Below are 12,169 nucleotides of genomic sequence, written 5' to 3'. Positions count from 1 at the left end.
TTGTATAACTGCTATTAGCAGTTAAAAAGAAGATGGTCTTTTCTAAAAATGCAGGTGGTGAATATGCTCTTTTCCTAACAAGTATTACTGATGACCTAATGAAATACTGTACATTCCTTGGGGACTCCATGGGATTGTGTATATCTTTTGACCCAGTGGTCAAGTTCCAAGCATCCACACGCTAGATGCTCACTGGGCAAGCATCCATGTGATGGTGGTCCAGTGGGAAAATGTCTGTCTCAGGGCACATAGAGATTGGTGGCAGATGGTCAATCACAGTTAGCAAAGCCAAAGGTCAGGGCAGGCCTCAGAGGGCCATCACAGTAAACAGGCAAAAAGTCAGGGCAGGCAGCAGACAGGACAAGGTCAAGTTCAAGCAGGGCCAGCAACAGATAATCCAATGAAACATATAGAAGGGCAGTACTAGCATACTAGACTATGGAACCTAATTGCTCATGCAATGAGCATAAGGGGTACCTTATGTACCCAGGAAATCTGGGTGAATTTTAGCGTGCTCTAGCACACACGAACTAGGAAGCAACACAAAACCAGGAGGAGAGCATCGGCAGAGGAGTCTGGGCGGCCAGGAGAAATATTGCAGCATCGGCCTGTGCGGAGAAGGCACCGAGGACCGGTAAATGCTCTGCGTGAGCAGGAGGCAACAGCCAGGAACGCGGTCATGATAATGTATTTTCTCTGTTGAGTGAACCACACTTGCTGTGACTGCTATGGCACCAATGATATAAAGGGATGCAATACATGAAATATTAATGATTACATAGTGTGAGACAGTGACAGGTAAAGTCATTGAGGGAAGGTACATTTCCCCTAGAATCCTGTCATATGTATCCTAGGCTCCAGGGAATGAGTATTTTTTGCAATAGAAAGCTCTAGCTTTCCAATCTTGGCTTAAGGAAAAGCCGGAAAAAGGGCCTGGAGTTGGATTGGGGAAGAGCAGGGCGGGTTCCCCAATCCCTAGTCCATCTCTGTTTGCAGGACAAGGCTGCTGCTCAATTAGCTGCGCCTGCAGCCTGTGTATAAAAAGGTGCAGACACAGTGTGTGTGAGTCTCACCCCTGACTCAGACTGGAGACTACTAAGTCTGGCGTAGCCTTTATTCTATGTGAGTAAAGACCTGTGTTACTTTGTGTCCAGTGCCTGGTAGGAAGGCACTTGGTATAGTTAGATAATATCTTGTTTAGTTAGTGCTCAGACGAGCAGGATTTATTTTGTATTTTGCCTTGTTGTACAAGAGGCTGTTTCTTTGACAAGAATAAAACACAGGCAAAGCCCTGTTATGAACGTTAATGCACGGTGTCCCTGTCTCTGGCTACTAAGAAACCGCTGTACCAACCTCTCCTGATGCTAAACCCTCACAATAGACAAATGTGCACACAGAGAAGCATCCAAAAGAATGTACACCTTCAATTATTTACAATAATATTTATTAAAAAAATATTCACAATCCTATTTAATAGCATAACAAAAAAAGGCATTTAGAGATTTGTAAATAACAGTGACAATGTTGTTTCCTAAAATAACAATAAAAAACACTACAATTGACTACAATAATACTTAATACATAATTTAAAAAAAAAAAGAAGAAAGAACCATCATATATAATCTACATAGGAAAATAACATTTATGCAATTCAATTCAATAAAATATTATCGCCCAATTAACAGAATATATAACTAAGGTTCGCTGTGAAGGATAAGTATTCCCATAAGCATAAAAAAGATTGGCTATAGGAAAACAGAAAAGTCATTTGGGGGCAGCCTGCATGTCAATAGTGTTCCAACCTGTATACATGATACAATATTGAGTTTATCAGGGGTGAATAATGAGCAGTGCTAAAGTCTTTACATGACTGCACACAAGTAGACGGTTCTAAGTAGTTTCCGTAACACAGTTTGATAAATGTTATTGAGTAAAATCCAGCACTCCCTCGCAGTAAAACTCAGTGTTTTATTCCTTCATTTAAAATCAGTGTTGAATGCACTAACAAAGCTTACGCATTTCAAGTCAGTTTGGCCCTAGGGACCAATGCGTAAGCATTGTTAGTGCATTCAACACTGATTTTAAATGAAGGAATAAAATATTGAGTTTTACTGCAAGTAAGTTCTGGATTTTACTCCCTTTTCAATTTTATTCATGGCCTGCGATCCACCAAGCTGTCTGTGCCCCCTCCACAGACCCAGCAGTCAACATATAGGATAATCTGATCACTGGGGTGAGCTGACTATCAATTCTTGATAATTGATACATCAGATTGGTTGCTGTAAGAAATATGTGATATTTCACCATTTGTTCAGCGTTGAAGTTGAATAACACAAAGCTTGTTTTTCTTTAAGGTCCAATCGAAGCAACAAGTTGACCTAATCCAGAACAAAACAACAAGCACATCAGCTTTATTTCTTCCAGAAATGTATGGGCAAGACACCAAAACTGAAAAGAGTGAGCAGAGGCCGAGAGCAAACACATTGCCACATCCTGTCCATGGTGAGAAAACAGCTTTTCTCTGGATGAGGTTGCCTTTTGTTTAGCTTCAGCACGAGAGCTTTTGGAGAACAAATTAATATTCCAAAAGTTGATGTCCTCCATGTACACAATACATCTCAACCAGTGTGTGAAGACTCATTAACCTCAAGCTTTCCTAATTTCTCACAATTAGGTCATTTCTGTAGGGGTTAAAAACACCAGTCATAGGCACAAGTCATCTATAATTTCCATTAAAATGATCTACTCTGTACAATTTGAAAGCAGGCTTCCATGTAAGGAACGTGCACTTTAGGGCTTGTTCACATCACATTTACAGCACTATGTTTGATGTGGGAAAGCTCCAGCGTCTACACCAAACGTATTCATAGGCCGCTATTCACCATGCGTATGCCTTGTGGCACATGCTGGTCCGGTATGCATCGGTATACCCTATTTTTTGCTATTTTCTACAGATAGATACAGGAAAAAAAGTCTACCATGTGGTCTACTTTTTCTTTTTTTACAATGGGAACTATTAGTGATATGTCCGACTATATATGCCTATACCGTGGAATATGTTGCAACCTTCAGTCATCCTCTCGACTAACACCTCCAACGTAGGACTGTAACGTGATGTGAACACAGACTTGATAAGGGTAGTAAACAGTCAGTCATAATAATTTGGATCTGACCAATAATTTTGAAAATGTAATGTATATTCAAGTTTTGTATATCATAGAAATAAAAATATAGACATACTGCCAATGGAGTATTACAAGCCACTTGAATACAGAAGTAAAAACTGGCTAGTAAAGGTCAACCCCTTTTCATGACAGATGTAAGGCCCCATGCACACAACTGTATTTTTTCTCTCCCGTAAATACTGGCGTAAATACGGGTCCTTTGTCACCCGTATTTAACCAGTATTTACGGACCGTGCTTGTAAATACGGGTCCGTAGTCACCGGTATTTACGGATCCGTTTTCTCTGCTTCTTTTTACACGTAGAAGGAGATATTGCACTGCACTAATCAGCAGCCCCTTCTCTCTATCCAGCACTGATCGGCTGACTCTTCTCTCTATCAAGCTCTGATCGGCAGCCTCTTCTCTCTATCCAGCTCTGATCGGCAGCCTCTTCTCTCTATCAGTGCTGCATAGAGAGAAGGGGCAGCCCTTTTGGGAAAAGTTTCCGCAGCGGAAGACGGCGATAGAAAGAAAAAGCAGTTCATACGTACCCTGGCCGTTGTCTTGGTGACGCGTCCCCATTTTGACATCCAGTCCGACCTCCCTGAATGACGCGGCAGTCCATGTGACCACTGCAGTCTGTGATTGGCTGCAGCGGTCACATGGGATGAAACGTTATCCCAGGAGGACGGACTGGAGGAAGAATCAGGGAGTTCTGGGTAAGTAACTTTTTTTTGTTGCAGGTTTTTGAAGGAAACACTAGAAATGTACTGTATATTGTGAGTGCCGCACATGTTACTCACATGGTAATTACGGGAGCATTGCTACGCATGGTACTCACTGTCCAGCGGTAGTCACTGTCCAGAGTGCTGAAAGAGTTACTGCCGATCAGTGCAGCCCCTATGCTCTATCCAGCACTTGATCGTTTAACTCTTTCAGCACCCTGGACAGTGACTACCGCTGGACAGTGAGTACCATGCGTAGCAACGCACCCATAATTACGGGAGCCCCATAGACTTATATGAGCCTGCCCGTGCCGTAATTACAGACTGAAATAGGACATGTTCTTTATTTTTTAACGGCCCGGGCACCTTCCCGTAAGCAAATGGGAAGGTACCCGTGGCCAACAGAAGTCTATGGGCCCGTAATTACGGTCGTTTTTATGTTCGTGTGCATGGGGCCTAATAGAGAGGATTCCTCTCTTTCCCCCTCCTTCAAAGAGCTGCTCATTTAGCATATTGCGTTATATTTCTCCATTTGTGTGTCACATTAGGCTGGGTTCACACGACCTATTTTCAGGTGTAATGGAGGCGTTTTATGCCTCGAATTACGCCTGAAAACACGGCTCCAATATGTCGGCAAAAATCTGCCCATTCATTTCAATGGGTTTGCCGATGTACTGTGCCGATGACCTGTAATTTTACACGTCGCTGTCAAAAGACGGCGTGTACTATAACAGCCTCGTCAAAGAAGTGCAGGACACTTCTTGGGACGTAATTGGAGCCGTTTTTCATTGAATCCAATGGAGAACAGCTCCAAATTACGGCCGTAATTGACGCCTCGCAAAACGCGAGTACGAGCAATTACGTCTGAAATGCAGGAGCTGTTTTCTCCTGAAAACAGCTCCGTAATTTCAGCCGTAATTGACGTTATTGTGTGCACATACCCTTAGGGGAAATGAAGACCAGCCAGCCAGCTTTTCTATATAGGGCCTTTCAGATGGGCAAGGTTTATAAAATCTCCTTTTAAAGATTTCAAATTTAGTTTGACTACAGTAAATCCCGATATCCCACTCTGCCACTCTTGTAACACTTACAAGTAAAAGATATACCTGGATTTTAAGATCTACAGTATGTAGATTTTCCCTTTGCAATTCCAAAGCCGCATCATATTTGTTTGTCAGTTTCCCTTTAAATATATTATTTATAGAGATAAGCAAATCATTTTGCCTTAATTTCCAGTTTCAGGTTTACCAGTCCATATTATACAATGGGAGAATAGATTTTGCTATTTACCTTATTCTCTAAAATTCAATCTCAAACTAAGTGAATCAGTTTTCCAGTGCATCCTAAGGGCTGATGAATGGCAAACTGATTCACAAATTGGAAAAACTTAAATAAAACAAGAAAATGTGCACATCTCAAATTATTTACTCATATGAGATATATCAGCTAACCACTGGACATACTTATTACATTTCTTTGCAGCTACACAATTGTCATTGCTGACAGAAAAAGAGGAAAAATCTCGACACAAACGACAAACATTTTCAGTCTCACAGGAGCCTTCTTGGATGGAATTGGCGAAGAAGAAATCCCAGGCCTGGAGTGACAAGCCTCACATCATTAAATAAGAAAAGACAATGCCTGTTGTCTGTATCTGTCATACTTGACTGGTTATTACAAGCACAAAATACAACTGAACATGTAGAAATAGAGGAACCTCCAGCAGTTTTATATACTCTGATACTATATGAGTGATTTCTAATTTTTTCGCTCGTAGAGGACCATTTTGTTTAAGATGTATATAATACATGTTAACAAGTAAAGCTGTTCATGCTTCAAACCGTTGATCTTAGTTTCTTATACATTGACTTAAATTGTGCTTTTTGTCTGTTTGTGTCAGAGCTTTCTTTTTGTTTTTTTAACAACTTTTATAGATCATATGCTGAAATCTGGATGAAAACTTGAAGGAGAGCAGCCATTTAGGGTCTCCCTGTTCTCTGATAGGTTTGATTCATTGTGAAATGCACCTTTCACATGTAATAAATGCAGCCAGTTTGTAAGGGCCTGTTCACATCAGCGTTGGGCTTCTGTTCATGGGTTCCATTCGACCTTTCCGTAGGACGAACCCATGAACAGAAAGGCAAACGGAAACCATAGATTCCGTTTGCATTACCATTGATTTCAATAGTAACGCTTCCGTTGCAGTTGGTTTCCGTTTGTTTCCGCACCGTAAGCTTTCAGATTTTCCCGTGGAAACAATAGCGTAGTCGACTATGCTATTGTTTCCACTAAAAAAAAGGGAACCTTAAGGAACGGAGACAAATGAAAACCAACTAAAATGGAAGCATTACCATTGAAATCAATGGTAATGCAAACATAAGCTATGGTTTCCGTTTATCGGTTCCTCCAATGGAAAGGTCGAACGGAACCCATGAACGGAATCCCGACGCTGATGTGAACACAGACTTAGATGAACACTATGAGGCCTGTTATGCCCTTTTTGGCACATTTTGACAACAGTTGAAGAGTATTTTGGTCTAAACTAAAAAATCACTAGTGAAGATTAATCCTTTTTGGAAAAGGTATTATGGTTTCTGCGAATAAGGGCGGGTTCACACATGGCGGAATTTCACTTAAATTCCGCTGCGGACACTCCGCAGCGTTATTCCGCAGCGGAGCCGTTTCTCCATTGACTTTCACTTTAATTTAGCAGTGTTCGTTTACACGATGCGTACAATTCCGCTGCGGAGCATAGGCTGCGGAGCGGAATTTGGTGTCCGCAGCATGCTCTGTCTGTTGCGGAGCAGTGGCGGACTCATGGCGGAATTTCTCCATTGACTTCAATGGAGATTCAAAGTTCCGCAATGAAGTCCGCAGCTGTCATGCACATGTCATGTGTGCTGCGGATGCGTCTTGCTTTTTTAACTTGACATTTCTTCATTCTGGCTGGACCTATGTATTTCTAGGTCTACAGCCAGACTGAGGAAGTCAATGGGGCTCCCGTAATGACGGGAGCGTTGCTAGGAGACGTCAGTAAATAGTCACTGTCCAGGGTGCTGAAAGAGTTAAGCGATCGGCAGTAACTGTTTCTGCACCCGGGACAGTGACTACCGATCACAATATACAGCAACCTGTCAAAAAAATAGAAGTTCGTACTTACCGAGAACTCCCTGTTTCTGTCTCCAGTCCGGCCTCCCAGGATGACGTTTCAGTGTAAGTGACGGCTGCAGCCAATCACAGGCCAAGCACAGGCTGCAGCGGTCACATGGACTGGCGCGTCATCCAGGGAGGTCGGGCTGGATGCCGAAGGAGGGACGCGTCATAAAGACAACGGGCGGTAAGTATGAATTTCTTTTACTATCACTAGGGAAAGTGCTGTCCCTTCTCTCTATCCTGCACTGATAGGGAGAAGGGAAGCACTTTTCCCGCAGTCCGCAGCAGCTAGTCCGCATCAATTTTCTGCACATTTTGTGCAGATCCGCAGCCGTAATCCGCAACCCGGATTAGGTGCGGCATTGATGCGGACAGTTGCGGAGGAATTCCGCCATGTGTGGTCATGCCCTAAAGCTTATGGATTGTATCATGAAAAGTTCTGCAGTTGTACGGTTTTCCAATATATTTTTTTGTATCAATTCTTCTGCTTGCTGTCATTCAATAGGAACCTTCATTGTTTACTCCCATGGGATTAAAGTTTGTCCTGATGATGTGATGCTAACTTTACTATAACCGTAAGAAGCCATGACCTGCGGTGATCATCACATGACCAGGACAGATTTTTATCCCCTAGAACAGGAGTCAGAAACCTTCGACACTCCAGCTGTTGTGAAACTACAACTACCAGCATGCACTGACAGCCAAAGGCTGTATTATTCTAGCCAAAGGCTGTCAGGGCATGCTTCGAAGTGTAGCTTCACAACAGCTGGAGTGCCGAAGGTTGCTAACCCGTGCCCTAGAAGTAAATAATGATGGTTTCCATTGAGTGACTGTGAGCAGAGATCTTATATATAAGAAAATATATTTGGAAATTGTACAGGGTGGGCCATTTATATGGATACACCTAAATAAAATGGGAATGGTTGGTGATATTAACTTCCTGTTTGTGGCACATTAGTATATGGGAGGGGGGAAACTTTTCAAGCTGGGTGTTGACCATGGCGGCCATTTTGAAGTCGGCCATTTTGTATCCAACTTTAGTTTTTTCAATGGGAAGAGGGTCATTTGACACATCAAACTTATCGAGAATTTCACAAGAAAAACAATGGTGTGCTTGGTTTTAACGTTACTTTATTCTTTAATGAGTTATTTACAAGTTTCTGACCACTTATAAAATGTGTTCAAAGTGCTGCCCATTGTGTTGGATTGTCAATGCAACCCTCTTCTCCCACTCTTCACACACTGATAGCAACACCGCAGAAGAAATGCCTCTCGATCTGACCCCCTTAGACTTTTATCTTTGGGGTCATCTGAAGGCAATTGTCTATGCTGTGAAGATACAAGATGTGCAGCAACTGAAACTACGGATACTGGAAGCCTGTGCTAGCCTTTCTTCTGCGGTGTTGCTATCAGTGTGTGAAGAGTGGGAGAAGAGGGTTGCATTGACAATCCAACACAATGGGCAGCACGTTGAACACATTTTATAAGTTGTCAGAAACTTGTAAATAACTCATGAAAGAATAAAGTAACGTTAAAACCAAGCACACCATTGTTTTTCTTGTGAAATTCTCGATTAGTTTGATGTGTCACATGACCCTCTTCCCATTGAAAAAACTAAAGTTGGATACAAAATGGCAGACTTCAAAATCGCCGCCATGGTCAACACCCAGCTTGAAAAGTTTCCCCCCTCCCATATACTAATGTGCCACAAACAAGAAGTTAATATCACCAACCATTCCCATTTTATTTAGGTGTATCAATATAAATGACCCACCCTGTACAATACCAAAAATTGAACAATGAGTAAGCTTTATTTGCTTAAACCATAATACCCCTTTTACATGGTAAAACCCCTTTAATAGATACACAAATTTTTAACATCACATAAACCGATGACATATCGCTAAAATATGCCATCACAATATGACCGGGGGTGCAACGACTCCCTGGATCCCCATCGATTTTAAGAAAGAAGGGGCCAAGGCACTGCTTTAGCTCTACATCCCCTTCACATGTTTTTCCCTGCACCACGGTGCTCTCTGTGCGAAGAACTGCTCTATTCACTTCTTGGCAGTGGGACAATCACTGATCATAAAGTGATGGCATATCCGAGTGATATTACAATACTTTATGAGATGGAAAAAACACTCTTCAATATTTCTTTCTGGTTGATCACTAATATAACTGCCATTACAGACCTCATATAACGTCCCATAGCGTTGCCAGACTCCTGAATGATTAATCGTCCATGTTGTGCAGTAATAGATTCCTTGTTCTGATATTGTAGCATAACTAGGCAGGTTTGCCATTCAGCAGTATGACAGCCATATTGGTTGTCAGCAGGCTTTCCCAGAAACAAATATAACTTATAAATGGTTCAATGGTACCAGTATTTTTAAAAACTGAAGAGAGAGACTGAACAATTTGTCAGAACATTTGTCTTTTTTTTGGGGGAAGAGCATTTCTTTTAGGAACAATTGTTATCATTGTGACATTGGTTCCTAAGTTTATCTACAATGAATTCACTGTGGTTAGAACCATATACATATAACCTTAGCAAATGTGTTACATTTTAATACTGTCATGTCTACTGTTCAAATGTAAAGTTTAGAGAACATCTTGAAATAGGTTTAGCATGTGTAAATAAATTATTCTTTACATCTGTGCAATAATAACAGATGGTTTTCAAGAAGTTCCTCCGAGAATATGTAAATGGGGCTCATTTAAAGAGGACGTGTCACCTCTTCTGACATCTCTGTTTTATTAAATACTTGTATTCCCCAAAAACAATGCTGGAGCAACTTAGAACTATGCATTGTGCTGTTCCTATTTTATTCCACTTGGAAATGTTTGAATAAATTGACTACTGGGTGATACCATTCCTCTTTTCAATGGGACAAGTCCCTACGCAGTCTGACACTGTCTAATCGCTGCTGAAATTGTCTGAGTCCGATATGTCAGGGAAGCTGATAGGTCCTCTTTAACAGAGCAAGCTCTACTTTGTGAAATAGAGTACATATTGTTTCCTAAATTAGCCTTTTTTTGCATACTCTTGGATAAGTCCTTAGGCCAGGATCACGCACACAGTTTTGATGCAGTTTTTGGTTCCGTTTTTTGAGCAAAACAGAGGAGTGGTCAGAAAAGAAAGGAGATGTATCAGTCTTTTCTTTATACCTTTCCTTCCTTTCGGATCCACTTCTGGCTTTGGCTAAAAAAAACTGAACAAAAAACTGCATTAAATCATTGTGTGTGATCCTGGCCTTAATGTCCATTGACCATAAGTGAGGAGGCAGAATGTGACCATGCGAGCTGAATTATGTACCTCAGCAAATTACATATATACGATAGTTCATTATAGGTTCATGTGTTTACTAACCTTATATCTTGTTGTAGATGTTGTCAAATTTTGATTTTATTGTGCCTGTATATATTTGTATTATAACGTCTAGCCTGAAATTGTCACCTTGCTTAATACAAGAAAAGAATAAAACAAATTGTCAGAGCTTGATGTGCAATATCTAATGAAGATATACATACTGTTCATTGTGAAGTTCCATATGACTGCTTTTTTTTTTTAGAAATTTCAACCATAGTTTCCAATGTGAATTCTCAACTATAATCATGATCTCAATATGCCGCTGGTGCTTTTAATTGGCTACAAAATAATAAAATATCAGACAAAATGTGTCTGGGCTCTGTTGCATAGCAACAATCTAAGGAAGGATTCACACATGGCAGATTTTGTGGCAGAAATTCTTATAAGGGCTTATTCAGACGTGGCAGAAATTTTCCGCAGATTTTGCCTCAAGTTCACTGCAATTACGCAATGAATCTGCAGCAAAATTTGCATATTTGACAGGTAATTCAGACGTTGCGGATATCTCAGCGGACTTGCCGCAGATTTCAGCCTTTACATTGCTAGGCTGAAATCCAAAGTGAAAATTCCCTGCTTCTCCGCTGAAATTAAAATTCTGCACCGCAGCATATTTTCCGCAACAACTTTTTCCGCACCGCCTGCACGAAGGTATCTAAAAAGCCATCGAAAGTAATTGAAAAAACGTCTGCTGTAGATTTCCACTGCGGACTGTACACAGCAGAATTCCACAGCAATTCCGCCACGTTTGAACATGCCCTAAGGGCTTGTCCACACGTAAGGGTAGAATTGTTGCATATTTTCCGTCGTGAATTGCTGACGGAAAATATGCAGCGGAATAGAGTAGCAGCAAAGTGGGTGTGATTTAACAAATGTCGTCAACATGCAGTAGAAAAAATCAGTCCAGAAATTTACCTGCGGTGCGTAATTTTATTTTCACATCATGTCAATTATTGCTACGGAAAGTGGACTGATTTCCTGCGTTTTTCTGATGTACTGTGTAATTTGCTGCGGAAACACTGCAAAGTTTCTTAGAGGGGGTGGAAATGACATCACATGAAGAAGAAATATCACCATTACACAGCCCTTGAAAAAAGAACGCACCAAAAAACCGCATCAAAATTCAGCACTATTTTCCGCAGTAAAAATGAAAATCCGCACCTAATTCTGCAATAAAAAAATGCATGAAATGGTGTGGATTTTCCCCCGTGGATTGTCTGCTAGTTTATGCATAATTGCTGTGGAAATTTTCCAGTAATTCCATTACGTGTGGACAAGCCCTTACACAGCCCTTGAAAAAAATCGCGCAAAAAATCTGCACTATTTTTTGCAGTAAAAAAAACGCATGAAATGGTGCGGATTGTCTGCTAGTTGATGTGGAAATGCTGGACAAGCCATTATTCTTTTCTGAAAAGCAAATTAGAGGTGGTATGTAAAAGAAAACTGCCTGGCTGAAACCGCACATCCAGGTTTGCTGCAAATCGAAGCCGTTTTCAATTTGTTGGCTAAAGACCACACAGATTTACAAGTAAGCAACAGTTTTACCCACTAATCTGTTCAGCCACTGACAATCAATTAAAAAACTGCTGATTTGTGGCAATACCACATGCCGACGCAGTTTGGCGCAACATGTGAACCCAGCCTTATAATGTGGCCTAGGTTAAGGGGTGGTGGGAAAGCTTTCATGTTTCTGATAAAGTTTCTTTTCAATATTTTTCAACTGTTAATTGGAATTTTAGTAAATCATAGCATAT

General features: G+C 41.0%; 1 protein-coding gene and 1 long non-coding RNA gene across 3 annotated transcripts in view; one reads left to right on the top strand and one right to left on the bottom strand.

The window, feature by feature from the left end:
- CRACDL (CRACD like) overlaps positions 1–5,695 on the top strand; it is a 29,984-nt gene extending 24,289 nt beyond the window's left edge. Inside the window, exons 9-10 of the mRNA XM_075850320.1 lie at positions 2,355–2,502; positions 5,372–5,695. Of these exons, the coding sequence (XP_075706435.1) occupies positions 2,355–2,502; positions 5,372–5,517 (294 nt within the window). The 3' untranslated portion in view covers positions 5,518–5,695. The remainder of the gene's footprint in view (positions 1–2,354; positions 2,503–5,371) is intronic.
- Positions 1–12,169, bottom strand: part of LOC142740898 (uncharacterized) — a 49,133-nt gene that overhangs the window by 16,165 nt on the left and 20,799 nt on the right. For both annotated transcript variants that reach the window (XR_012880913.1, XR_012880914.1), the window contains exon 3: positions 10,419–10,509. This is a non-coding gene — a long non-coding RNA (uncharacterized LOC142740898). The remainder of the gene's footprint in view (positions 1–10,418; positions 10,510–12,169) is intronic.

This window comes from Rhinoderma darwinii, chromosome 2 (assembly GCF_050947455.1).
Source record: "Rhinoderma darwinii isolate aRhiDar2 chromosome 2, aRhiDar2.hap1, whole genome shotgun sequence".
NCBI classification, from domain to species: domain Eukaryota; kingdom Metazoa; phylum Chordata; class Amphibia; order Anura; family Rhinodermatidae; genus Rhinoderma; species Rhinoderma darwinii.
This window is presented reverse-complemented; position numbering and strand designations above follow the sequence as displayed.